General features: G+C 43.0%; 1 protein-coding gene across 3 annotated transcripts in view; it reads left to right on the top strand.

Moving 5' to 3' along the window:
• Nucleotides 1-26,761, top strand: part of IL17RA (interleukin 17 receptor A) — a 29,188-nt gene extending 2,427 nt beyond the window's left edge. The window contains exons 2-14 of one of the 3 annotated variants that reach the window (XM_061444722.1): nt 12,623-12,647; nt 14,386-14,532; nt 16,070-16,194; nt 17,015-17,141; nt 18,260-18,307; nt 19,286-19,443; nt 20,809-20,886; nt 21,297-21,372; nt 21,457-21,471; nt 22,369-22,470; nt 23,284-23,325; nt 23,916-25,899; nt 26,489-26,761. In XM_061444722.1, coding sequence (XP_061300706.1) covers nt 12,623-12,647; nt 14,386-14,532; nt 16,070-16,194; nt 17,015-17,141; nt 18,260-18,307; nt 19,286-19,443; nt 20,809-20,886; nt 21,297-21,372; nt 21,457-21,471; nt 22,369-22,470; nt 23,284-23,325; nt 23,916-25,426 — 2,454 coding nt within the window. In that variant the 3' untranslated portion in view covers nt 25,427-25,899; nt 26,489-26,761. Of the gene's footprint in view, nt 1-12,622; nt 12,648-14,385; nt 14,533-16,069; nt 16,195-17,014; nt 17,142-18,259; nt 18,308-19,285; nt 19,444-20,808; nt 20,887-21,296; nt 21,373-21,456; nt 21,472-22,368; nt 22,471-23,283; nt 23,326-23,912; nt 25,900-26,488 lie in introns of all 3 variants that reach the window. The other 2 variants (XM_061444721.1, XM_061444723.1) reach the window with 2 other exon arrangements.
• Nucleotides 26,762-27,378: the final 617 nt, after the last annotated feature.

Raw genomic sequence — 27,378 nt, 5'->3', positions numbered from 1 at the left:
GAAGCTGTTGCTGAGCACGGTTGGTGAGACCCACTTCCTTTTTTTAGCCCACCACACTCATGCTGCTGTTGCTGAGCTTCAGAGTAGGTCAGGGCAAGCAACAGTGGGTTTTTTTTCAGCAAGCCTTTCATGTGGTGGAGGCTGTTCTGAAGATGGAGTGGTGGAGGGAAAGTGTCATACTGATATCGGTAGACACCTGTAAATTGTGAAAGTAAAACTAAAGGCTCGTTAATAGCTTATCCTGTTAAAATACCAACAAATGCACTTAGTGGGCCTTATTCACCACCACTCCATCCAGTCTGCTCAGCTGTAAGGCTCAGTAGCACAGCTACAAATATGGTTCCTTTTAGTAACTATTATTTGAATATGTCATCTGCAGGGAGGTAGGCTTTGTGTTTTGTTGTTTTGGGGTTGTTTTTCTGCATACAGGGTAGAACAATCCCACAGCTTAAATATCCATCTGGTTGCTCACCATTAAGTCTTTAATCACTGTGTGCAGTCACTGGGCCATAACTGTTTCACTACATGGCGTGCTTCGGTGTCCTGGAGGAATGCACTGTTTATAACCCTGCCGTCTTTAAGGAGCTGGATAGGTGTACATAGTTTGGCTTTGAAATCTGTCTTGCTAGCTTGATGGATATTCACTAAAAGTCTCTGGTGAAGAATCGATAAAACAACTTCCATGAAGATGAGCAGTGGTGGTGCACATGAGGAGGACTTTTCCTGGGCCACCTTTACTAATGTGCTTGTATTGCCTTGTTATTGACTGATTTCTCTCATGCTTCTCTGTGGCATCTTTTTGCCATGGAGGATGTTGCCATAAACCAGAGTCACACTTAGTGCTGCTAGAATGTTTCTGGACTTCTTGGCACAAAAAGGGTTAGTGATTGTAACTACCAAACTTCAGCATAAAGAGGGTTAGGAATCAAAGCTATGAAAATATGATTTAAAAACCCTTTTAAATGAATTTTTGTTATGAGTCTTCAACTTCTGAGTTTGGCTTTGATTTTGTTGAGAATGTATGTGAGAGCAAGAGAAAGAGAGCGACTATAGAGAAAAAGCTTAAATCAAAACAGTATTGTAAAAAAATAGCTGTTTCCTATCAGCCTTAAACAAATAATCTTTCAGCAATTATTCCTGTAACATGTTCATGTCCTGTTGATCTCTGCTTCTTTTAACTAAGGAATCAGGAAAGGGAAACTGCAGTAAAGTTAAAATTGGTCAAGCCTCAGAAGATACATAGAATGGCTCACAGGTGAGAGGTAGATTTTGGAAAGCTGGAGCCCTTTCTGTTCAGCAGCTGCTCTTTCATTTGAGTGCTGAGGAAAACTGGATGCTTGCCCAGCTCACAGCCATTTCTTGCAAGTTACCACAGCATCCTACTGAAGAATCTTGACCTCCTGTTAATTTAATTGAATTATTATGACTGGTGCTGCTAATCAGTTTCCCATTTTATTTCAGCTTCATATGATTCTCCACAGCATATGGTCTGTTCTTTCATGTCAAAAGCAAAAAAAACTCTTGAGGAAGAAAAGAAAAGGAGTGAAGGAAACAGTTGCTTAGCTTTCTGTGAAAATATGGCAAGTAAACATGAAGAGTTGACTGTGCCTGTCCTGCTAATACTAGTTTTGGGCATCACCTCACAATCATCTTGTTCTCATTTGTGCCTCCCATGTCCGTACCTTTGCTTGTTGGGCTTGAAACGCAATAGGAAGCTGGTGAGAGGAGAATATCTCAGTTTAAGCTCCTTCTGTAATAATGTGCAGAGCAGTTGCCTGGCTGTGGGCTCCATCTTCTGCTTTCTGCAGAGTTCTCTTTCTTGTCCCATTTGCCTGCTTGTCTATTGTGTGCAGACTGACATGTCTTGATTCTGTCAATGCTTCTTACATGCTTCTAGCTCTGTGTGGGTGAGCAGAAACAACCATTGCTCTAATTGTCTCATCTAAATTTGTGCTTGCTTAAGTAGGGAAAGTAGGTTAAGTACTTCTGCTGACCACAGCTTTGTTAATGCACTCCGAATGAGCCAATGCATCAGATAAGGCTTTGGGCTGGTTAGACCATTAGAAGGGAAAACCTGCAAGTATTACCCCTGGTGCTGAGGAAGTAGCCAGTGCAAATCTGGAAATAGTTGCCTTATTGTACTGCAAAACCAACTTCTTTGTGTTGGTTGGGTTTTGGGGATTTTTGAATATTTTTCCTGGCTTTTGGGTGTCATTCTCTGGAGTTACACTGTCTTAGTAAAGCGAGTTATACTGTCTTAGTTAAGCGTGCCCTCAGCTGCAGCCCAGTGAGTTCACCTGGGCAGTATCCAAAAAGGAAATTAGGGTTTTCATGGCGACTGCTTTCTAGGTTTCCTTTGAGGTTGTTACATCTCAAGCCTGCCTTGTTGCTTTACCTTATCCTTCTGTTACCTTTGCTTCCTTATGCCAATAGCGATGCTTTCCCAGGTGGGTGACTGTTTTTCTGGGCATTTTTTGCTGTTAGGTTGTCCCTGTAGTGCTTTGGGGACTGAGAAGGGAATAGACCAACAATTGAGTTGCTGCAGACTCCTCTGTGGTGGGAGGTTCCCTCCCTCCCTTCTGTGGTAAGCCTGCTAAATTCTTGACTAAATGGTGGCAGCTTAAAACACTCAAACACAGTCTGCTACACACAGAAAAAGTTACTATCTACATTTGTAGATAGCCCCTTGAAAATCCTGAGTCAGGTTGGGGACCGGTGACACACAAACTATTGTTGTTTGTCCCCATAGAAACCCCGTGTTGAAAGGTAAGATACCTTAATTGTCAAGTTTTAGTTCTGAGTCCTACTTAAGCTAACTGATAGCTCCTGATTAAGCTCTTGGCTTTTTAACGAATGTCAGGGCACAGTCTCATGGATGCTGGGAACATCATTGTGAACACTTTACCTGAGGGAATAGATCTGGAGGAAGAGAGAATCCATTTATGCACTTTGTTGGTTCAATACTAATATTGATCATAAAACAAAAGAGGGGGAAATGCAGCACTTCCTCATTTAATTGTGTCTTATCTGCTAATAAATTGAAACACCAGCACTCAAATGAAAGCATCTGTTGCTGCTCTTCAGGCAAATAATGCTGTATAATTTATATAAGGGGTTTATCATTATGCAGTTTACAGTAATAACTGATAACTGCAACAGAACAAGGACAAAAAGACTCAGTAGTAAGTGATAGGTTTTAACAGAAATCATTAAATTGCAAACAAAAAACATGGTTAGTAGTCAGTTATTTTTGTTGCCTGTTGTGGGTTCACCCAGCCAGCAGCTCAGCCCTGCATAGTCACTCACTGCCTCAGAGGGATGGGGTGAGAATTGGAAGGGAAAAAGTAAGAGAATTTGTGGATTGAGATAAGGACAGTTTAATAGGTAAAACAAAAGCTGTGCATGCAAGCAAAGCAAAATAAGTAATTCATTCACTACTTTCCATCAGCAGGCAGATGTTGAGCTGTCACTAGGAGAGCAGGGATTCTTCATGTGCATCACTTACTTGGGAAGACAAATGCCATAACACTGAATGTCACCTCCTTCCTCCTCCTTTCCCCTGAGAGATCAGCATCGTATGGTCTGGGATATCCCTGTGATCAGTTGGGGTCAGCTGTCCTTGCTGTGCCCCCTCCCAGATTCTTGTGTCCCCCAACCTATCTGCTTGAGGAGACTAGTACAAGAAATGTAAAAAGCCTTGATACTGTGTGAGCACTGTTCAGTAATAACTAAAGCATCCCTGTGTTATCAATGCTCTTGTGGTCACAGATCCAGAATACAGCATCATGCCAGCTGCTGCAAAGAAAATTAACTTCCTCCTAGACAAAACTACTGCACCTGTTTGTGCAAGGGGCATTGTCAGGCTAAGTAATTTACCTAAGAAAGACTGATTAAACATTTAAGTTACATTAGGAGTAAGGTTTTGGGTTGTTTGTTTTTTTTATGATCTTAATTTGCTTTTACATACTTTAGTTACAGTGGGACGTGACCTGATTTGGGAGGTAGAAAGTTTCATAACACTTCTATTAATTATACTTGTAGACAATTCTTCTTAAGTCTGATGGGGTCTAAAATACTCAATGGAAGATTTGTCTGCAGATTTAACTGCAATAATTAGGTGCAGTATTGTGAAATTGCAGTTCAGTTTAAATTGGTTTTTGTATTCAAATTGATCCAGTTGATTGGCCTATTTGTGGCTGGTTTGAGCTTTTGAGCATAACAAAGATGAACATGAAAAGTACTTCTTATATGTCCTTACATATTGACATTAGTTCGTAGATTTATTTTGCTGTTTGTTATGTTAGAGCTCCTCTGCCCCAGGCAGAGCAGTGCTACACAGCTTTTGGGGTTGCCTCTCCCAAAACTCGTCATCTAGCAAGACCCTGTTTGGGTATTTCCCAAACAACCAACAAGTTGTAAGTGCCACAGCCTAGCAGTGAGGCTGGGGATCCAACAGTGAGTTGGAAACTTTGAGATCCACTGCAAGAATAAGGAGGAAGACAAATGATTCCTGCAGGTGACCTAATCCCTGGAAGTCAGGGGAGAAAGGAACAGAGTGGGAGAAGGGCAAGGAAAGGTTAAGTGTGATGCTGTTCATCCCACTTCCCTCCTTATATATAAAAAACCTGTTTAACAGTGAAGAGTAATCAGAATATTTGTTCTGACTATGGGATATTGCCTTAGTCCTAACTTAGTGCACCAAAGATTGTTTCATTTTGAAAAACATAACGTTGCTAGCTGGCTAATCAGAAAACAATTCTTCTCTAAAGTTCAGTTCTTAGGCAAAGTATTATATAGATTTGTGTGTACTTAGAAGTTAAGGGTGGCCAATAAGGCAGATTCCTCCCTTTGATGTAAATATTTCCTAAATGATAATGAAGTTGGTCAGTATTACACGAATTGGGTGTCGCACTGAATCTTCTTTTTAATACACCTATATCTTGAGTACATTTGTAGTACTGCTTATTGGAGTATGGGTGCCTGTAGACCAGAGTTATACCTGTGTATTGTTTTGACTCGTGTAATGAAAGCCTGCAAGAGACTTTCAGGTTTTATGATTTTGTATGAGCATGTGGAGCTTTGTGGGTAGATAGGGCCTGGCAGCCGGAAGATATCACGCTGTACGGAAAGATAGGGCCCCCTGTTTGATAGCCAGTAGTATGTAGCTTGTGATGTAAGCAGACGGAAGTGACGCTGTAAACCCAGAATATATAATGCTGTGTTGCGCACTAATAAACGCCATTTGCCATCCACCACACTGGTGTCTGTGAGCTAATGGCCTGAGCGGCCTGGGGCTGGTCGCCGTGCCGTTCCTGAACCAGGTCGCCATGCCTTGCGAAGGCAACAAGTGGTGCCAAAACCTGGGAATCTCGCCTGGACGGGTGAACGGCGGCCGGAGCGGCAGGACCAGCCCGGCGGGGAGGACGCTCCTGGACCAACAAGGAGGATGGAGGCCCTTGTGAAGGTCGTATCACAATTACATAAACAGTGGGGTATTGATTGTAAGGCCAAAGATTTTTCTCTCGCTGTTGCGAGACTTTTGCAAATTGGGGTCATTGACCAGCCGGTGGATATACTCCACCCTGAAGTGTGGGACAAATGTACTAAAGCACTAGCTGAGGAGACGAAGTCCTCGGGTTGTGGGAAAAACCTTAAGTCATGGGGAAAAGTCGAACGGGCCCTGCAGAAGGCAATACAAGAGCAGGAGACCTGGAAGGCGGCAAAGAACTGTTTATTGGCCACCCCCAAATTGGGAGTCGGGGCAGCCACACAGACTTTGCACTTCCCAGACGTCGATGATTCTGCTGAGCCTAAAGATCTGCAAGAGGGTGGCATGCCTCCTCAGCCCCCGAACCCCGACTCGCTTGTGGAGGCACAAGAACGAGCTAAATCTTTCTGGGGTGGGTTAGTTGAGGAGGCCAGAGGCGTCGAGTTAAAACTGGAGTCTGGAAAACCTTGGGTTAGACCACCACCCTATGCGCCCAAGATGGCGCCGAGCGGAAAAAGGGAAGGGCGGGCCGAAGGTGTTTATGGCGGGAATAGTGAAGAAACGTTAACGATAACAAGTGCACACGAATGGAGGGGGGAGGAGAACGAGAAGAAGGAAAAAGGAGGGGACGGCCGAAAAGAGAAAGGAAACGCGAGTGGAAGGCCCTCCACCATCTGAAAAAATGCCCTTGTAGGGCAAACACCCCGCCGAGTAGTGGGCGGGGTGGGCGGGGCGAGCAAGATAGGAGGGACAAACGATACCATTCTTTTCGATACCATTACATGAGGAAGACAGAGAGCGATTTGCCTTTTCGGTAGTTTTTCCAAATAGTTCACATCCCAACCTACGCTTCCAGTGGAAAGTACTGTCTCAAGGAATGATTAATTCCCCTACTATTTGCCAAATTGTAGTGGATCGGGCGTTAGCACCGGTTCGGCGCGATAATTCGACTGCAACTATCATTCAGTACATGGATGACATTTTAATTGCCGTGCCGTCAGAAAACCAGGTGGACCACCTAGTGACAGCAGTCTCAACAACTTTAAAAACGAATGGATTTGAAATTGCAGATGCAAAAGTCAAAAGAGGACCGTGTGTGACCTTTCTGGGGATGGGGATCACAGGCTCTTACGTACCCCCCCCCCAAAATAAAGATCCGTCGGAACATCGAAACGCTCCATGACATGCAGCAATTAGTGGGATCCCTGCAATGGCTCCGTAATGTTGTCCTGATCCCTCCTGAAATTATGACCCCCCCTCTACAATCTTCTCAAAGGAAAAAAACCCTGGGAACAAAAAACTTCGACGCCAGAAGCGATGAACTCTCTTGATTTTATTGAACAACAAGCACCATCGAGCACGCTCGCCAGATGGAACCCGGGTGTCCCGCTTGATCTATATGTGCATTTTACAGAAGGAGGGGGAGTAGGGGCACTTGCCCAGGGGACCCCTGAAAAAGCCCAGCCAATACAATGGATAGTCCTAGGAAAACCATCATGCGCATTCTCTCCAGGACTCAAGTGCCTTGGCGATCTCATCATAAGAGGTAGAAAGCTCGCCCTAAGGCATCTAGGCATCGAGCCCACCAGAATATACCTGCCTTTCCGCAAGCAACTCCCAAGTCACTCGGTGGCGACTTCAGAGTATTTAGCCATAGCTCTCGTTGGATTTGGCGGAGAAATCCGGTATGCTGCAAAACCCCCCTGGACTCAAATGCTGGCCGTTGTCAACATCGGCCTCCCTCAGAAAATCATAGACCGCCCTCAACAAGGACCAACAGTATTTACAGACGCATCCTCCATAACCTCAACCGCAGCAGCGGTATGGCAGTCTGGAGAAAGGTGGCATTGCGTCAAAATGACCGACCTCACGCTTTCGGTACAACAGCTGGAAGCACTAGCCATAGTCCTGGCGTGCGGACTGTTTCCAGAAGAGCATCTCAACATAGTGACTGACTTGATGTTCGTAGCCAAGCTTTGCTTGGCCATGTCAGGCCCAGGTGCATCAACGTCCACAATAGCTTTAACGCTGGAAGAAGCACTCCTTTCTCGCAAAGGTACCATATCGGTCATTCATGTCAACAGCCACGACCTGATTAAAGGGTTTTTTCAAACTGGCAATGACAAAGCCGATGCTGCAGCGAAAGGATTGTGGACGTTAAAAGATGCTCGTCAGCTGCACAAGTCTCTCCACATCAGAGCTAAAGCGCTGGCGAAGAAATGTGAAATCTCGATCACTGATGCAAAACACGTAGTAGCCACATGTCCCCACTGTCAGAAATTACCGCTATGGTCCAGCGGAATCAATCCCAGAGGTCTTAAAGCCTCCGAAGTGTGGCAGACAGATTTTACCCTTTGTCAATTATTAAAACCCTGAGCATGGCTAGCGGTAACGGTAGACACATACAGCGGAGTGATTGTGGCCTCACAACATCTCAGAACCAACTCCAAAGCAACAATGCAACATTGGTTAACGGTTATGGCATGGCTTGGTATTCCCAAGCAAATCAAAACGGACAACGGTCCGAACTTTGTCTCTGCGACAGTCCGGGCATTCGCACAAAAATGGGGTATTACCCTAATACACGGTATTCCATATAATAGCACAGGACAAGCCATAGTCAAACGAGCGAATCAAACTTTGAAATCTAAAATAGAGATGCTGGCAAAAACAGAAGGCTTTTCCAGCGCCATTCCCCCAGGAGATCAAGCGCGCTTGCTAGCAACTGCCCTGTTAGCACTAAATCAGTTTCCCAGGGGGGAAGAGGTAAATAGCCCCACTCAAAAACATTGGGCCACTCGAGCGATGGATGAAGGCCCGTTAATCATAGTCAGAAATGAGCTAGGAGAGTGGGAACAAGGGTGGAAACTAGTTCTTACTGGGAGAGGGTATGCCGCGGTCAAAAAGATGGAATCGTCAAGTGGTGCCCACTTAAAACCAGACCTCCAGAAAGGTGCCCACATCAAACCAGACCTTCAGAAACAAAACTAACAAAACTTTGAGTTTCTCTCCACAGGATCGAATCATCGGACGTCCTCGCAACTCATACGCGTTGATACCGAGAGAAGATGACAAATCCGCAGGCATCCTGCCCATACCCGATAGTCCTGCGCGGATGGAATCCGGGCATCGGCGACAGAACCCCCACAAACAGGGATGGCGACATCTTTGTGTGCTCCTCATCTTACAACTCGTCGCCATGGGACAAGCAGTATCAAAACCCCACCCCCATCAGCCTTTTAAGTGGGCCCTGTCTAGGTGGGAAGACCAGCAAATAGTCCAAAGTGTAATTACAGTGGGAGGCCCCATATTCACTGTTACCCTCTGTCAGCTAGTACCTATTGGCTCGTGCGGAAATCCTAATAATAACTACTATCGTCCCAATCTTAATAACTACTATTTCTGCCCAAGTTCGAACCCAGGGAAAAGATATTGTGATTACCCCGGGGAATACTTTTGCGCCTACTGGGGATGCGAAACAATAGCTTCAGCTTGGGACCCTCCAACTCCAGACAGGGTTTTTGACAGTACAGCAGGGACCCCTTGGATGTTCCTTCCTTAAAGGAGCCTGTTTGTATCTTATAATTAATGTAACGGACCCTTTTGACCGTGGGTGGATATCAGGAAAATCTTGGGGAGTACGATACCACTTACCAGGTAAAGATAGAGGGGGCCACATTTTAATAAGAAAGGAGCCAATCCCGCAAAATCCCAAGCCCGTAGGACCTAATTCGATTCTTCGCCCAAAACTCCCAGTCCCGTCGAAACCTAGTCTAACAACACCCCCACCATATAGCTTTACCGCAGCCACTGCAGGCACACTTAATCTTTTTGACCGAAATCCTCTTTGGAAAATGATGCAAGCTACTTACCAACTGCTGAACAAGACTAACCCAGAGCTCACGGAGCATTGTTGGCTATGCTACGGCATAACACCACCCTATTATGAAGCTATTGGAATAAGCGACACACCCTTACGAGTAAACGGTACAAATCCTGCCCAGTGTACTTGGGACACAGAAAAACAAGGGATTACATTAGCACACGTGACGTGAAGTGGTATATGTATAGGTAAAGTCCCTAAACATAACAGACAACTATGTGCTAATGCGCTACAGATAAAAACCCCTGCACAGTGGCTAGTACCAGCCAGTAATGCCAAATGGGTTTGCTCTGTTATGGGAGTTACACCCTGTCTGTCGTTAGACAATTTTGATGAATCCTCAGAATATTGTGTCCAAGTAACTATAGTTCCTAAAATCTTCTACCATTCTGAACAATTTTTCTATGAGTCGCAAATCACTCTGGAACACCACCAGTCGAAACAAGAACCCCTTACAGCATTTACAATAGCTGCTCTCCTGATCATGGGAGGTGCAGGAGTAGGTACAGGAGTAGCATCCTTAGTGCACCAGAACAAAGAATTTAGCGCCCTAAGAATGGCAGTGGATGAAGACCTAGCTAGAGTAGAACAATCCATCAGTGCATTAGAAAGTTCGCTTAGATCGTTATCTGAGGTCGTGCTACAGAATCGAAGAGGGTTAGACCTAATGTTCTTACAACAAGGGGGGGTATGCAGAGCTCTGAAGGAAGAATGTTGTCTGTATGCCGACCACGTTGGCATAGTAAGAGACACCATGGCCAAACTACGGGAAGGACTAGAAAAATGAAAAAGGGAACAGGAGGCGCAACAGAATTGGCTATCATCCTGGTTCACCCATTCACCGTGGCTTACCACTCTACTATCTACCCTGATAGGGCCAATTATAACAATCGTGATAGCATTAATTTTTGGACCCTGTATACTGAATAAGCTGGTGTCATTTGTCAAAAGCCGTTTGGGAAAGGTTAACATCATGCTAATGGAACGCCAGCAGTTGCTTTAGGAGCGCTCTTGTTCAGAATTCTTGTTTATCCCCAGTTGTACCCTGTTATTCTCTGTTATACCCTAGTTATCACTTGTTTAACGCACCTTGTCTGATGTGCTCTGCATTCCAATTTCAAGCATATATTGTGTTAGCAAAAACTGTTCTAAATGTTGTGTGAAAACATAAAGCATATAACATTGTTATACCTACTTAGTTTTATTAAGCATAGGGAGGGGGGAAAATGTGGGTAGATAGGGCCTGGCGGCCGGAAGATATCGCGCTGTACGGAAAGATAGGGCCCCCTGTTTGATAGCCAATAGTATGTAGCTTGTGATGTAAGCAGACGGAAGTGATGATGTAAACCCAGAATATATAATGCTGTGTTGCGCACTAATAAACGCCATTTGCCATCCACCACACTGGTGTCTGTGAGCTGATGGCCCGAGCGGCCTGGGGTTGGTTGCCGTGCCGTTCCTGAACCAGGTTGCCACGCCTTGCGAAGGCAACAGAGCTTAATGCCAAATCTGCCTGCTTTTGCTCAAGGCTTATAGGAACGTGGGTGCATTAGCTGAAATATGAGCATTAATGTCCAAGGCATTTTTTTCATAGCCAATAGAACTCTGCTCACATGTGAAATCAGTTGCTTGGGACAACTTGTATGACACCAGACTTCACTGATTGCTTATACTTTGTATTTCTTTCAAATAATAGAAAGCTTATTGATTGATGAGGTGTTTTGCCTTCACTAGGACTTCTTTAAAGGTAGGATGCAGTTCTGCCCTGCTACAAGCAGACAAAAGCCAGCTCAGCTGCTCAGCTGTGAAAGAGCAGTGCCCACTTTCCTCCTCAGGCCTGGTGGTACATCCCAGCCTCTCCCATATAAAAAGGAGCAGAGGTGCAGAAAGGGAGGAGCTCTGGTTCACAGCTGACCCTCCTTCCCCTCCTTGAGTCAATTTCAGGCTGTAGCCAGGTTCCTGGTGTGGTCACAGACATGCTTGTGCCAGCACAGGGCAGGCTGCAGTGCTGGGGTGTCAGTGAAGGGAAGTTTACGCTGTGCCTGTAACAGTGATGCTGTCTAATACTATGCTCAGCTTTCTGTGCCACGCTGCAGGCCATGTTCACTACCGGAAAGGTACAGTTGGCTTTTTCTAGCACCCATCCCTGAAAATGTAAATACAAACTTGCATAGCCACAGCTACACCATTAATAAGCCCCAGATATGCTTGGAGTTGACCTTAAGTTGCAGAGAGTTTAAAAGGCCTGCTGCCTTGCCTCCTCCACTGGAATGAATTCTTTTGTGGCAACAGTGTGACAGTATCCATCTTTCTATGTCAAGGCATAGGAAATGAGTGGGAGAAAACCTGCCCGTTCTCTTAATTTACAAAGTCAGTGAAAACTTCAGTGCTTTTGTATCATATTAACCAAGCAAACTTACATGCTTTTTTCTGATGACTGTGGGGTCTTCCTCTATAAATGAAATATACCTGGGGAAACCAGGCAGAGCCCACGTAACTTCTTATTGCTTCATGTTCAAGGCATCTTTGTTCTGAGAAAGTTTAACACTGATTTAATTATTTTTCCCCTCATGGATTGCTTCTCAAATTTGTTATTAATTGATGTGATGTTTTTCCTTCATTAGGACTTGGGGGGGGAGGAACAGTTTATTTGCTAGAAAATGAAATCACCATATCCTACCTTCAAGCCTGGCTTTTACCTAGTGTTGTCTTTTCTCTGCTTCTTATGTGGCATCAGGAAAAAGACCAGTCGTTAGCCATAACTGTTGCAGCCTTTCTGTTCAGGGATGCTCTGCAGCAGGCAGTGTGAAACCCAGTACTTCAGTGTCAAACCTAGCTGCACAGAGCTTGTGCTTCCGGTCAGATGGGCTTAGACCTTGCAGACATTGCCAGCATGATCGCTGCTGGGTAGCAGTAACTTAAAGCAAAGGTGTATAAACACTTCAGGCTATCTTTCATGTCACACTGGTTTGTGTTTTCACAGTCCTGCATTTTTGCTTCTCCTCAGTGTCTTTCCATTATTGCAATTATTACTGTCACATATGCAGTTCAGGTGTGCACAGGCTTGATAACCCCGTGTCCTTTGGTTTTCTGATTAACAACTTTGTGCAATGCTTGCTGGTGGTTGATTCTTCCAGTTTGTATGCGTTGTTGTTCACTGAATTGTTTTCTTCCTGCTACCAAGCAGAAGCAAATTGCTGTCAATCCAGTTTCTATTCTGAGAATAATATTCTTGTTTCTTTCCCCCACAGGATTTAAACTGCCTTGTACGAAACAGTAAGTAATATTTTCCTTCATTGTGGTTTTCTCGTTAATCATACAGCAAGTTCTTCCATCTAGAACTGGAGAGATAGGAAGTGAAGCACTGCTATCATGCTTTGCTTTGGAAGTTTTCGGTTTGATCTGCAGTCAGCTCTAGCTAAAAGAGGAATGGGAATTTAAGTCTTATCTTAAGATAGACTTGTGGGGTGGGTGGAGCACAACCCAACTGGTTAAGTTTCTATTTAAAGCTGGTAAATTTTTAAAGAAATGTGAATTTTAGGACAAGTTTGTCAGTAACGTTCATTACAGGCTATTGTATCTATGATAGGACTTGTTGAAAAATTAACATATGAACTAGAAGTAAAAGAGAGATATGAAGCTGAAAGCAATTAATATAAAGTACTGGGCATATAGTCTATTGAATTAACTTAATCTTTAAGGACTTTTCTAACCTAAATGATCCTATGAATTGGAAAAGGACTCTAGAGTTACTTTACGTCCCTCTGAGGAAATATATTGGATGCATCAGGTGTACGGGGTCAAGTCTTAGCAATTACATGCACAGGAAACACTTTAGTATAATTATGGGTAATGTTCTCCATATGTCCATTTGGTACATATAGGTGTCTGGATCTTGCTGCAGAACATCTTGGTCTTCCTTTGCAGTCGTTGTTATAAGCAGGCTCATGTCTGCCTCAATGCCCAGCCCTGTATTGTACTGGTACAAGTGTTTTTGTAGTCATGCTTGCCAGATCAGGGAGATGACTATGCTGAAAATAACCAGATTTTAAACTTTTTTGGCAGGAGAGTGATTGGGTAGGATTAGATTGGATCATATTTCAAACTGGAAGGTTGCCATTGCTGTGAAAACACAGCTAAGCCAAACTACAGCTCCATCATTAAAATGCCACCTTATTTGAATATTTGATTTAAATTCTGCCTAATTATTATTTTTCTGCTGTAGGGGAAAGGTGTTTTTTTTTTTTAGTGCATAGTACACTCTTTTCTGAAGAGTACTTTAATCTTGCCAGATTTTCTATAGCTGTTTTCTGGTAAATGAGCATTTGAGGATTGTCTGTTTACTTTTTAAACCTAAAACCATGCTGTTACAAGAAGGAATAGTGCCCATTTTCCACTGTTCCCATCACTGACCCAGCAAAAAAAAGACTAAAAGTGTATTTGGACAGAGCGGACTGACCATTCTGGTTTTAGTATGCTCTGATAAGTCAAATGTCTTACAAAGGTCTAAGTAAATCATTTAGAAGAGGCATAACAAGCAGTTGTGGGAACCTGAACTCAGATGTATATTCAAATTAGAAGTGATTTTTTTTTATTTTTTTTTAAAACAAAGTAACTATTGGAACAATTTCCCTGGGTATCTGACAGACTTCTTACCATTGGAAGGCTGAAAATTAGTACTAGTCCTCTAACATAGGTCTGTTTCAACAGCAAGGTATGGCTTGCTGCAAGAGATACTGAGTAAACTTACTTGACCTGTTTAGCCTGACTATGTTGACTGTGATAATTGCTAATAGATTTTAAGGAAAAGAGGAAGTGTAACTAACTGGAATGAGTTTAGAATATTACAGGCAATTTAGAAACTACTTATGTGCTGAAAACTGCCTTAACTGTGAAGCAGTCTGTCACTCAGTTTTGCTCTCTGAGTAACCCTGACCCAAAGGGCAGACCATAATTGCAACTAAGCAGAGCTTCCTCAGCCCCATTCTAAAAGGTGTTTTTTATTTCTGGACAGGTACCTGCATGGAGGTGAGCTGGCTGCAGGTTCGCACATGGACTCCTTCTGCTCCAAGCAGTCTTCATGTCTCTTCTGACATTTTCCGTCAGATGGATGGAAAACTGCTGCCTGTGCTTCGGATAGAATGGAAGGTGGCCACTGATGGTAAATGGTGGTTTAATGTGAATATGGAGCAGAGGATTTAGTTGTGATCTAGTAAGGATAGGGAGAACAACTATGGCTTGAAGTCTCTTACTGATCTAGTTATGAAAGCAGACCTCTGAATTTGGGAGTTTGGCTGCTTCATTTTGTTTGCTTTGGGAGATGCTGTTTTGATTTTTCTTGATGACTGAATTGGGGCTTTAGGCATGCTGGGTATTCAAGAGTTCGGAATGCTCCCACTAGTATGGGGTAATGACATTTAAAATGGGAAAAGCAGATAAAAGTGGAATCAGGTGGCCCACAACATTACCACAGCACTGAGGGAAGAATGGAGGTTTGCACTGCAAGCATTGCCTTTTCAAGGCATAGTGATGAATGCAGCAGGGGAATTACATCTTCAGACTGAACAAATGAGAATTAATATGAGAGTGTGCAAATAAATTATGTACTGTTAACCTAGTGCAAGTTCCTCCCATTTCAGCTAATCTGATCCTTGTAACTTAGGTTTCCTATACATACATGTCTTGATAAAGGAATAATTACCTCATTGCTAGAGCCTAAATGAGTAACAATAAAACAGGTTTTCTCACTCTCCAGATATAGAATCATAGAATCGTTAGGGTTGGAAAGGACCTTAAGATCATCTAGTTCCAACCCCCGTGCTGTGGGCAGGGACACCTTAGGCTAAATCATATCACCCAAGGCCTCGTCTAACCTGGCCTTGAACACTGCCAGGGATGGAGCATTCACAACCTTCCTGGGCAACCTATTCCAGTGCCTCACCACCCTAACAGGAAAGAATTTCCTTCTTATATCCAACCTAAACTTCCCCTGTTTAAGTTTTAACCCGTTACCCCTTGTCCTGTCACTACAGTCTCTAATGAAGAGTCCCTCTCCAGCATCCCTATAGGCCCCCTTCAGATACTGGAAGGCTGCTATGAGGTTTTTGAATATTTCTTAGTGTATGATGTTTCCATTCCATGCTCTTGTCCATGGCTTTGCACTGATTCAAGACAGAATTAAATGTTTGTTTCTTCCTTCTGCAGGGCCTTGTCTGAGAGCTGTTTATCTCAGTATAGCTATTGTAGTGTAGAGGCAGGTGTGACTTGGGGTAACCTAGTAATTTTGTGTAGGTATAGTTATAAACTTTCTCACTGGGGCTGTCAGTACCAAAATAAAAGCATGTTTGCTTTGGTGCCCAAACTGCATGAAGCAGCCTTAAGAGGCAGAGCTAGATACAATACTAAACTTGTGGAACTGCCAGGGTGCCTGAGTGAATGAAGTTGCCATCTACTCTGCTCTTTCATTTGCACAGATGGAGCTCTTGCCATGCAGGACAACCTTTTAGCTGAAAGTGCTGTTAATCAACCTTGCATGCTCACTTCTCATGGCCAGTTATCTTTGTTAGGACCCCCAGTGCTTCAAAGAAGTAAGACTGTGACAAGACTAGGCACAGTGGTAATCCCTGTGGGGGTTGCAACCTCTGCACATGCAGATGACAGAAAAACAAAGATATGTTTTTCTGTCCCTGTGCCTGCAGCTAGCATCCAGTATCTCCAAGGGGCAGAGCTGGCTGTGATGCAAGTGAACAGCAATCGACAGATCTGTGCCCAGTTTGACTTTCAGAACAACTTGACACTTCAGGTCCGTCCGGATGGAGGCCGGGTGAGTGCAAAGGGCTCTAGCCTGCTTTTTTTTAGCCCACGCATTTGTTGCTGCTTTCATACAGCAAGGTTATCAATTAAAAAATACAGACTCTTAGAGTTGATGAAAACAATCAAGATATTGGGCTTGAGACATGCTGTCATCTCCAGTTTGTTTTACACTTGTGTGTAACTGTGTATGAGCTGCTTACTTGGTGTCTCTTCCGCTTTTTCCATTCTTCAGGTTTTAAGAATTGTTGCTTTCAGTGCCTAGCACTTGTCATCGTTCTGGATATTGCTTAAAGTAAATAATGGTAGGAGGTTTTGCATTCTGTTTGGCAGCTGTGCCACTTCTAGCCTTTTTAACTCAACATTTACTTCCGCTTCTTTCTTGGACTCTCTTGATATGGAGGAAAGCACCAATCTTGGAGGTGGTCCTTCAACTTACACTAAGTCTAGGAAACTCATCAGAAAAATGCTGAGCATCCACAACTCCCTGTATGAACAGTCTGAGCTGCATATTTTAGCCTAATCTCCTTTCAGTTTAGAATGTAATTTAGTCAAAACTCCACAGAGTTGTTTGCCATAAGACTGTTAGATCAGATCAAAGATCCAAAGAAATAACTGTATATTCCTCATTTCAGACAGAAGGTTTTGGGGCAAACCAAGCACTAATACAGTTAATATACTTGAGTTCCATTTTATTAATAGTCAAGCTTCAGAAAAAGTGTCATGGGTTGAGGGAACATAGTGGAACAAGTCAGCCAAGTTAGCTGTTACTTGCAATGTCTTAATAGAAAAACCTTCTTGTTTAAGTCCTTGTGAATGTGTTTTGTTTTCAGTGGAATTTCACTTTTGACCGTTTTGAAGTGGAACCTGGCCAGACTTACCAAGTTACTGTCTACCACCTCCCCAAACTGGGGGTAGTTGGAGACTACAATTACAAGTCCACGTCTCTCACAGTGCCTGGTAAGAGATGTCTAGTTTACTCTAGGTCTTGAGCTTAAGACTGTTCTGTGTGTATGTGAAAATCTTCCTATAACTAAAAAGAATTTTTGTTGTTTTCCCCAAAGATGTTGGGCATCTGCAGTGCCCTCTGGCTGCACTAACCGGTTTGTGAATGTTTGGCATTCAATACAAAGCTTAAACTGTTCCATAATTTTCTTTTTAACTTGTTTATAGTTGTCAACATGATTTTATAAAATGGCAAAGTGTGTGGTGTGTCAGTCAATGTGAGCTGGAAAAGGAGAGGGAGCACTTGGGATTCAGCCCTCTTACCCTTTCTTACACTTAGAGAACTTCCCAGCTTTTATCCTCCACTGTTCTTCAGAAACCTAATGCATTGTGTCAAGCTCAGCAGTTGCAGGAAGCTTTGCTGATTAGAGCTTACAGGTGAATTACAGGGGCACTGTAAATATTCCATCATTGAAAGTGAGACATTTAAGATATGCAGTGGGTTTTTTCAACTATTTAAGCAGGGACTTGTGCCTTTTCCTTTGTCCAGACCTGGGAGGAGAGACATAGTTTAAGCTGAGACTTGTAAATCCCACACTGCTAAATGTTAAATATTGAACTCTGTGTTGGACTGATGAAGGTCCCAAACACCAGAGCCAATCTGCTAAATGAAGCAAAGAGAATTATAAACTTGGAAAAGTATTTTAGGATCAAGAAAAATTCCATCCTCATAGTTTTCCTGGGGCAGAGTGTTTTGGAGGAATCTATTGCTGTGGCATGATCACAAGGCCCAGAGATGAATATGAAGTCTTAATTCTACTATGACCCTCTCTGCACAAGTCTTACATTAGCAAGGATTGTCAAATATTCCTGTTATAAGATTGTATGTTTTCAGTCTTATCAATTATCTTTGTTCTGGAAAAAAAGAAGGCACCATAACATCACAGGGAGTCTAGTTTACACATTGGAAACCACTACTATTCTGCAGCAATATTTTGCTCCTGCATTGACAAAAGGTCTCCATCAAGGAGGGTTTGGTTAGGTGATGTCTGACTTCTGATAAGACAATGGGCTTTTTTTTCCTAAATGGAAATACAGTGTTTCTGACTAGTCACTGGTGGTCTTTCTTGCAGATTGCAAGGACTCTCTGATGAAAAGAACCATCCCATGTATAAACACAGGTAAAAATTTCTGAGCTAGATGTAATGAATAAAGTTCCACAGCCTTACAGAATGGTTTGGGTTGGAAGGGATCTTAAAGACCATCCAGTTCCAACCTCCCTGCCATGGGCAGGGACACCTTCCACTAGACCAGGTTGCTCAAAGCCTTGTCCAGCCTGGCCTTGAACTCTGCCAGGGATGGGGCATCCACAGCTTCTTTGGGCAACCTGTTCCAGTGTCTCGCCACCCTCAGAATGAAAAACTTCTTCCTAATGTCTAGTCTAAATCTCTCTTCTGTCAGCTTAAAGTCATTTGCCCTTCTCCTGTCACTACATACGCTTGTAAAAAAACCCTCTCCAAATTTCTTGCAGCCCCCTTTAGGTACTGGAAGATGGTTATAAGGTCTTCCCAGAGCCTTTTCTTCAAGTTGAACAAGCCCAATGCTCTCAGCTTGTTTAGTTTGAATTCTTTTAACTGAGTTGTTTTTGACTGGGTGGTTTTGCTTAGCATGAGAAGCTGAAGTTTCTGGAGCTTTGGGCCACAAGCAGCTAACTCTCACCTAGGTAAAGCTGAACTTAATTTACAACCTGTGCTTAGTTATGTACATGAAGGCCTTGAGACCAGTGCAAATTAGAAGATAAAGGAATTGCATCTGTTAGCAAGGAGCAACAACCAGAGAGATAAAAAAAACAAATTTTGGCCCCCCTCGACAACAGATGAACTCGGTGATGGATGAGGAGAACCAAAACTATTGGCCCGGGAGGCATGTGAACCATAAGTGATGGTCAGGTGTATAAAAACCCAGGACTTTCTTTGTCCCTCCCCAGAGGCACCCAGTTGAGCTGTTCCTATTCCTGTACCACTCAGCTATTATTTTTCTAAGAATCAGATGGCTGAGAGACAGCTCAGAATGGAGAATTTTCTTTACTGTAGATATGGGTGCTCTATTGAAATATTTCTGACAATTGAGAAACTTTGGCATATCTGCACTATTTCCAGGCAGCTTGTGGGAGCCCAGGATCCAAGGTAAAAGTCTAGATGATACAACTCTGCTTGTGAGCTTTAACCCATGGATGGAGTCAGCCCGATACCAAATTCATGTGGCCAGTTTCCTGGATGAGAAGAAGTGTAAAATGATCACACGTGATTTCACTGAGGTAATTACCTTCCTAAATGATACCTTGTGTGGTATTTTAGAGGAATGTTTCTTTAATGGTTGCTAACCACAGACTTGCAGCCATAGAATCATAGAATGGTTTGGGTTGGAAAGGGCCTTAAGATCATCTAGTTCCAACCCCCCTGCCATGGGCAGGGACACCTCACACTAGACCATGTTGCCCAAGGCTCTGTCCAACCTGGCCTTGAACACTGCCAGGGATAGGGCATCATGATGTAGAAGGTGTAACAAATGCACTTGAACAGCAATTTGCAAGGAAGTACTTTCACAGATTTTTAATTGCCTTTGGAAAGAGGAACTCTGTTTCAGAAATTTGGTGGATAAAAGATAAAAAAGAGATTTTTATAATGCATGAAGCAATCTGTAAACATCTGCAGTGAAACCTGCAATTTGATAGGCGACTCTCTGGGCTCTGTTACCTTTGTCAAGCCAATGCCAGTGGGTTAAGACTAAATAAATCAACCAAAATGGAGGTGCAAAATTTCAATAAATCATTTAAGTAGTTTATCAAATGTGATGGCAGCAGGGGAGGGTAATGAATTATTTTTTGTTTAGATCAAGAATGAGTGGGTTTATAACAGATGTTTCAGCCAAACTGAGAATAAATTCCTCTAGATCTTACAGCCTGTGTTGTTGAGAAGCTCAAAATAGATCCAGAGTTATCTTCTGACATAAGAAATGTTCCCCTTCAGGCGTCCGAGGGAGGAAAAATGCTGACTATTTGGTACCAGTCCCCACCTTTCCTTGTGGGAGGGCAGATATATTGGCATCCAGTTTGTTTCACCTTTCCATTCCTTTCACACTTAAAACCCTTCATATTGCATCCACTGACACAGCTGATGTGCATATTTCCCTGGTAGAGGGGAATATATGTCATTTTGGAGTATGTATTGGCTAGTCATTGTAAAGAATATTTTTAGATTGTGTACAGCAGGTAACAAGGGCAGCTTATTTGCCTGTTCTCGTGTCAGAAGTAGCAGTGTTGACAGCAGTTTTAATTAGAGGAAGCTTGTTAATGCTTACACATTAAATAACTGAAGGCATTTACGTTATTAAGAAAGTGTAAGTTTAAGTTAACATGTTTGCAGTTATATAGTGTGGATCCTTAATTGTTTCCTATTACCTATGCAACTTTAGCCTGCTGTCTTAATAGGTCTGTCATGCCAGACACCTGCAGTGATGGTGACCTGACCATTTATCTGTTTTCTGGGCTTCTTGTTCCTCTCCTAAACAAAGAAGCAATTTCTGCTGCTTTGGACCACTCTATATTCTCATGTTGACTCTTTTTTTCCTGCTTTCAGTTAATTTTCTTCCTTCCCCTGTAACTTACACCTGATTTCTGCAGGGTGGACTACAACAGCAAGTGAATGTCACTATCAAAATAGAGAAAAACATAAGAGCTTGCTGCAACTACAAAATACAGGTAGGATCTCACTCTTTTCCCTGTGTCTTTCCTTCACCTGCAATGCAGTGAGCAGCTTAGGAATGTTCTGGGGGTTTTGCAGAGTGTTTTGTTCTGAGATTCGCTAATTATTGTGGCTGAGAGGACAATATTTTTTATATAGGTATTCTCTGTAGACAGTGGTTTTTCCTTAGTATAGGGTTGCCAAATCATGGACTGTGGAGAGAGAATGGCAAGTGTTCAACCTCAGGAGCTTGCTGCCTTCTTAATGTAGTGTAGAAATCTTGATTGATGTTGTTTGCTGAAGGGAAATGTGAATTATGGGTCCTTGTGCAAAAATATGGGGAATATTGGGGTAGGGGAAAGATAAAGTGGAGTACAAAATTGCTTTTAACAATAGCTTCTGTTTTCTGAATTTATTTCAACTGCAGATTCAGCCGTTTTTTGCAAACTGTGGCACAGACTGCCTGAGACACTCTGCTTTCATCCCATGTTCACCAGCTCCAAGTGAGAACTCCTTTCCTGTAAATTAGATTCCCATTGTCTTACAGATGAGAGCTGATCTTTTAATGTAACTCTTGTCTTTTGCAGGTACAGACCCATCAGGTAAGAAGCTCTTCCAATACCCTGCAACTCCTTTGCTGCTGCTCTTTTCCTGTCATATAGAATAACTAATGATCCTCCCTGGGAATGACCCAATGGGCAGGAAATGTCTCCTTGTAACACTGAGCTCAGAATGAATTGTGTTAAAAGTTTCATTATTTCACCATGATTTCACAAGGCAAGTATTTGTATGCAGTGTGAACCTTAAAGAGCAATTTTTTAGGCATACTTCACTTGCACAAAATTCTTTGAGAACCAGTTTTGACAAGAAGAGGCTTAATATAAAATACTTTCTGTCACTTTGCTCAGTGTTAAAAAAATTTGCATAATATAAAACAGCTTTGGAGATAATAGCTTGCATATATTCATTTTTATGAATATCAAGATAAATCATGTGCATAGTGATTTGACATCTTTTTTTGGCTGCAACAACACCTGTAAGGAGTTAGTTTGCCCAAGATTTAAACACCTGTAGATTGAAAAAAAAAAAAAAAATACATTATCCAAAATGGTGGGGGGTTTGTTGTTGGTTTTTTGGTTTTTGTTCTTTTTTTTTTAGGTTAAAGATGGATTACATGAACAGGCAGGGCATGGGAGGCATGCCTGTCAAAGCTGGGTAAAAATTGCTATTTAGAGGAAGGTTATTGATCTGTGTTTTCAGTGTGCTGCACATATGGTTCTTTGTGGGACAAGTTTATGGTGTAGAGCATCATCATGAAAGCAGAAATTTGGTGTGAGAAGTGACTGTGTTGTGTTGTAAGGGGGAAGTGCTGGACTGTCTGTGGTTTTAGGCAGAGCCAGGATCCTTCTCCCTTGGCCCCTGCTGCTCAAGAAACTTCTGTTCTTTCATGAAGCTCTGTTTGTTTATAGCAATGTCTGAGCACTATTTTTGTACTGCAGGCGATATGATTATATGGCTCTACTGGTGTATCACTGGGATCTGTGTGTTACTGGTGGGATCAGTCATAGCAGGTGTAATGTGTATGACCAAAAAACGAGCAGGTAAGACTCATACCAGCTAGGAAGAAAAAAATCAATGCTAAAACTATTTTGTTCTACTTCTGTACCTATTTTTATTCCTATTTTCTTCCTTGCTGTTCTGATGTCTTGCCACTGAGGTAGCGACTTGTAAACACTTTCTTCTGTTTTACATCCCAGGACTTGTAACATCCTAATACCATCCACGTAGTTAAGCAAAGTCTTCTGTGGGTTATGCGCTGATACTCTATTTTCATAGGACTTCAGTTTATGAGCCAAAAAAGGAACTTCATAGTTCAGTCCTTTGTTTCCTGCAGATTGCTACAGATATCTTTTCCATTTATTTTTTTTCCTGTACTGCGTAAGAGTTCTGCAGGGCAGAAGCTTTCTATTTGTCCAGACTGTAATTTTTCCCCTGTCTCTCAAAATCTGTACAAAATTTATTTTTATGCTATTTTGAGTTTAAATAATGTTTTTCAATTAAAATGTAAGAAGGGAGACAGGGCACATAGGTTGACATTGAGTGGGTTGGAAAATTGGGTACTTAAAGACTAATTCCTAGTCTTTTGTGCTGCAACCGTGAAGCAGTTATCACATTGGAACTGTGCAACTTGCTGGTTGGTAAAAATATAGTGAAGTACTATACAGCAAAATCTGCTGTAGAAAAGTCTTTTTTTTTTTTTTTCTTTTTTATTAGGCTTCTCTCTCTCCATGGTTTTATCCCTGCATAGTTAAAGATTATGTTTTTTTTTTAACTGACTGTTTGGAAGGTGTTGTCCTTTTAAGGATATGATCTTATTTCATGTTTTCAGAACTGACAGTGACTTTCTCTTCCAGGACACTGGCGAGGGAAATGCAACCACAATAATTTGCAAACTGGTAAGACATCCTGCCTGTGTTTAATCAAGCACATGTAATACATTCTGGTAGTCTCACAGTTGTCCAGAAGGAGTTCTCATAGGCTCTACTACTCTATAGTAGCCTTAGGATCTTCCTGTTGAGCTAAAACAGACTTTTTATATGGAATTTGGAATGCCATGTTTGCCTAATGGGAGATGGTTCCTTTGTAAAGTGGTAAGGCCTTTGATGCAGTTGATGCTGTACTGGCAAAAGAAACTCTATTAATCATCTAAGCCATAGCAATATCAGATTGTTTTGGGATGGGTGCATTCGGCACTCCAGCAGGGAATATAGCTACATTTGCAAGCCTCTTGAATCTGGTGTGTTGTTTTTGTGTGGTGAAATTCCATGAACTATTCGGGCATTATTGTAAATCACAGCTTCACTGTCCAGATTTTTATGTTAAATTTGCACAGTGAGATGTTGCCTGCATATGTTGCCACAATAGCTTCAGAACTGGTAGTTCCTATAATCTGTTGTTAATATTGTCCTATGTTAGTTGCTGCTGACTTGTACCATTACAATTTTGGGAATGTGGCTGAAATTAACATGTTTTTGTCTTTCAGCAGCACCATATACTGACCTTCCTCTGCCACCACTGAAGCCCCGAAAGGTTTGGATTGTGTACTCTGCTGATCACCTGCTGTATGTGGATGTGGTGCTGAAGTTTGCTGAGTTTCTGATGACAGTCTGTGGTACCGCTGTAGCCTTAGATCTGCTGGAAGATCATCAGATCTCAGAGTTAGGGCCATTACCCTGGCTTACTCGACAGAAGAAGGAAATGGAAGATCTATCTTCGAAGATCATCATCTTATGCTCACGAGGCACCCAAGCCAAATGGCAGGCCATGCTTGGGAGTGAGCCTGTGTGTCTCAAGCAAGATCAGCAAAAGCCAATGGGAGACCTGTTCACCCCAGCCTTGAATCTGATCCTCCCAGATTTCAAGAAGCCAGCTTGTTTTGGAATGTATATCGTCTGCTATTTTGAGGGGATAAGTAGTGAGAAAGATATACCTGATCTGTTCAATGTCACATCCAGGTACCAACTGATGAACAAGTTTGAGGATATTTATTTTCGGATTCAGGATCTGGAGAAGTTTGAACCTGGGCGCATCCATCGAATCCAGGAAATCACAGCTGATAACTACATTGATACCCCTAGTGGGAGGAAGTTGAAAGAGGCAGTACAAAAGTTCAAGAATTGGCAAACTGAGCACCCAGACTGGTTTGAGAGCGAAGCCATCTGCTTGGATAATGATGAAGAGTCTCTGTCCCTAAACAGAGAGAGCCAGGTGGATTCCTTGCTAAATGAACCAGGTGGAATTGTGAAACACCAGCTGCACCTACGGGAGCCTGACCCTAACTGCTCCTATGTCATCAACCTCCACATGCATGAAGGTGAAAGTGGAGGCTGTAAGCTGCAACCTCAGCTTAATCCATGTGGGGATATGACTTCTCAGACTGTCGTCCTTCCTATGGATGAGGCTCCTCTAGTTCAGGTAATGGAGCCGCTCTCTTCCATGGAAGATAGAAATATACTTGGCCAGCAAGTGCTGAGTAATGAGGACTGTATGGAAGGAGTTCCCCTTCTGGAGACAAGCATTCCAATGAGGAATAATGTCATCCTCCATGATGACTCTGAAGTTTCAGCAATAGATGACCAGAGTCCTGCAAACCTCTCTGGTAACTTGAGACACCATCTGAATGGACTTATGTACTCTCTCTATCAGCAGAGTGTCATTCCTTCAGAGCCATTTCTCTGCCAAGAGGAGGCTGACAAACAACACCAGTTGGTCTTTGATGACCAATGCAAAGACCAAAGACAGTCAGTGCAGTCAGACCAGGGCTACATCTCTAGATGTTCTCCTTTGCCTCCTGATGACCTTGTGGAGGAGGAGGAAGAAGAAGAGGAAGAGGAGGATCAGGAAAACCAGGCGGTCTTCCATGAACTCTCTGCAGAGGTCTTGAACAGTCTGAAGAGCCTCCAGCAGCAGCTGTTTTTCCAGGACATTCAACGGAGCTCTGACTGGGAGTGTCCAGCTGAGGTGATTGACATTAGCCAGTCTTTGGAGGACTGTTAGGCTCTGTCTGGAACCTGCTCCATTTGAAGTACCAGAATGGAATGTGGTACCATGCATAGTGTTGAAACTGCATTTCCAACACCATCTTTGTTCTCATAAATGACTTACTGGTAGGCTCTTCGTGTCTGCTGCTAGGAGACAGGATTGCCCAGCAGACTGGTAATGCTGCTTCCAGTAGCTGGAGAGAAGCAACAAATATTAGCCACCTCTGTGAAAGAACAGGCAGTAGTTCTGTTCCTTGGGGAAATGTATTACATTGAATCCTCACTGGTGGATGGCAGTGGCTCATCTACTTGTGCCTTCAAAATGCCCTACAGCTGTGCTGGTTCTATTGCACTGGATAAAAGTCATGGCCAGAGTTTGGAAAATAGCTTTAGATAACATGGCAACATTTACATTGCCATTTTAATACACATCTTAAATAGTTTGTTGTAAATACTGTGTTAAAGATGTATGCCTTAAACTTTAGCTAGGTGTCCTGGGTTCAGCAGTAGCAGTCATGTTTCTCCTTCTTGGTAGCTGGTGCAGTGCTGTGTTTTGACTTCCAGCCTGGGAGCAGTGCTGGTGATACCGATGTTTTCGGTTGTTGCTAAGTGATGTTTACCCTGACCAAGGACTTTGTGAGGCTCATGCTCTCCCAGGGACGAGGAGAAGCCGGGAGGAAGCAGAGACGGGATGCCTGACCCAGGCTAGCCAAAGAGGTATTCCGTACCACGGCACATCATGCCCGGTGTGGGGGGTAACTGGGAGTTACCCGGAAGGACACGGGCTTCCGGGTGGGAGTCGTTTCTTGGCCGGTGGTATTGTATTCTCTTCCCTTGTTATTTTCTCTTATCATTGTCGTCGTTGGTGGTAGAGGTGGTGATTTGTGTTGTACATTGGTTGCTGGACTGTTCTTGTCTCAACCCGTGGGAGTTGCACTCTTTCGATCTCCTCCCCATCCCTCTGGGAGCGGGGAAGGGGAGAGCCCCGGGGGGGGGGGGCTTGATTGCTGTCAGCCCAGCACCACTCATTGGGAGTGAGTGAACAAGCTGTCTGGCTGGGTTTAAACCACGACACTAGGTTAGGGCTGTCTCTACCTGGTTGATACATATATATGGAGATTTTTAGTTTTGCCACTTGTTCATTTGCAACTGCGTTTCCATAGCCATTCAGAAATCCAATGCGGTAACTGAGCAGTAAGCAGGATAAACTTTTAAATTAGGAGTCTTCATAACTCTTCCTACCTCCCTACTGGGAGGAATGTGCCTGAAAACCAGCAATAGGAGGAAGGGGAGAAAGAGGGGATAATGGACCAAAAATTGGGATTTGGGCTTCTTATGCAGTTATATAAGATACACAGAAGAATTGGGCTGAATAGAGTTACTGAATCAGGAGAATCTGATGTGTTCTCTAACGCACTGATGCAGTGCTGTTTGCCTTTGGATATCTTAGCACCAGGAAGGCTCGAACTGAAGATGTGGGTAGTGACACACAATTACGGAAATGAAAGACTATTCTGGAGGAGAAAAAAGTGTAGCTTCAGCAGATGGTTTTGATGGTTTGGAGATTATAACCGAGTTAGGGGAGGCTGAGCTAAAATGAGTGTAAAATGTATTTATATGGGTATAAATTCAAGTGCAGGTAGTTTAGGTTAACCATTGTGAAATACTTTATAGATGAAGGGTTCATCTTCCAGGAGCAGTGATGGTAACTGTATCAACTCCAGTGGTTTTTAAAAATTGGGCTCAATACACCAGTAAAGCTTGTTACCTGTGAGTTACTGTATGTTGGCCTTTGTATGCTGGCTGGGTGGCGGACTAGTTGAGGCTGGTGTTTACCCTGTTTGTTATCACGGTGTCTGCAGTTCAGCCCACTGGGTAGCAGCCTGTGAGACGTAAATAGATCGAGGCCTTTCTCCTTTCAGACAAGCTTGTCATCATCCTGTCCTTACCAGTTTACTTGTCAAAAAA

The sequence above is a fragment of the Pezoporus flaviventris genome, unplaced genomic scaffold, assembly GCF_033815535.1.
Source record: "Pezoporus flaviventris isolate CSIRO_AGI_PZ_B2104156 unplaced genomic scaffold, CSIRO_AGI_Pfla_v1 ptg000002l, whole genome shotgun sequence".
In the NCBI taxonomy this organism is placed as follows: Eukaryota; Metazoa; Chordata; class Aves; order Psittaciformes; family Psittacidae; genus Pezoporus; species Pezoporus flaviventris.
The sequence above is the reverse complement of the archived record's forward strand: the minus strand, read 5'-3'. Positions and strand labels throughout refer to the sequence as shown.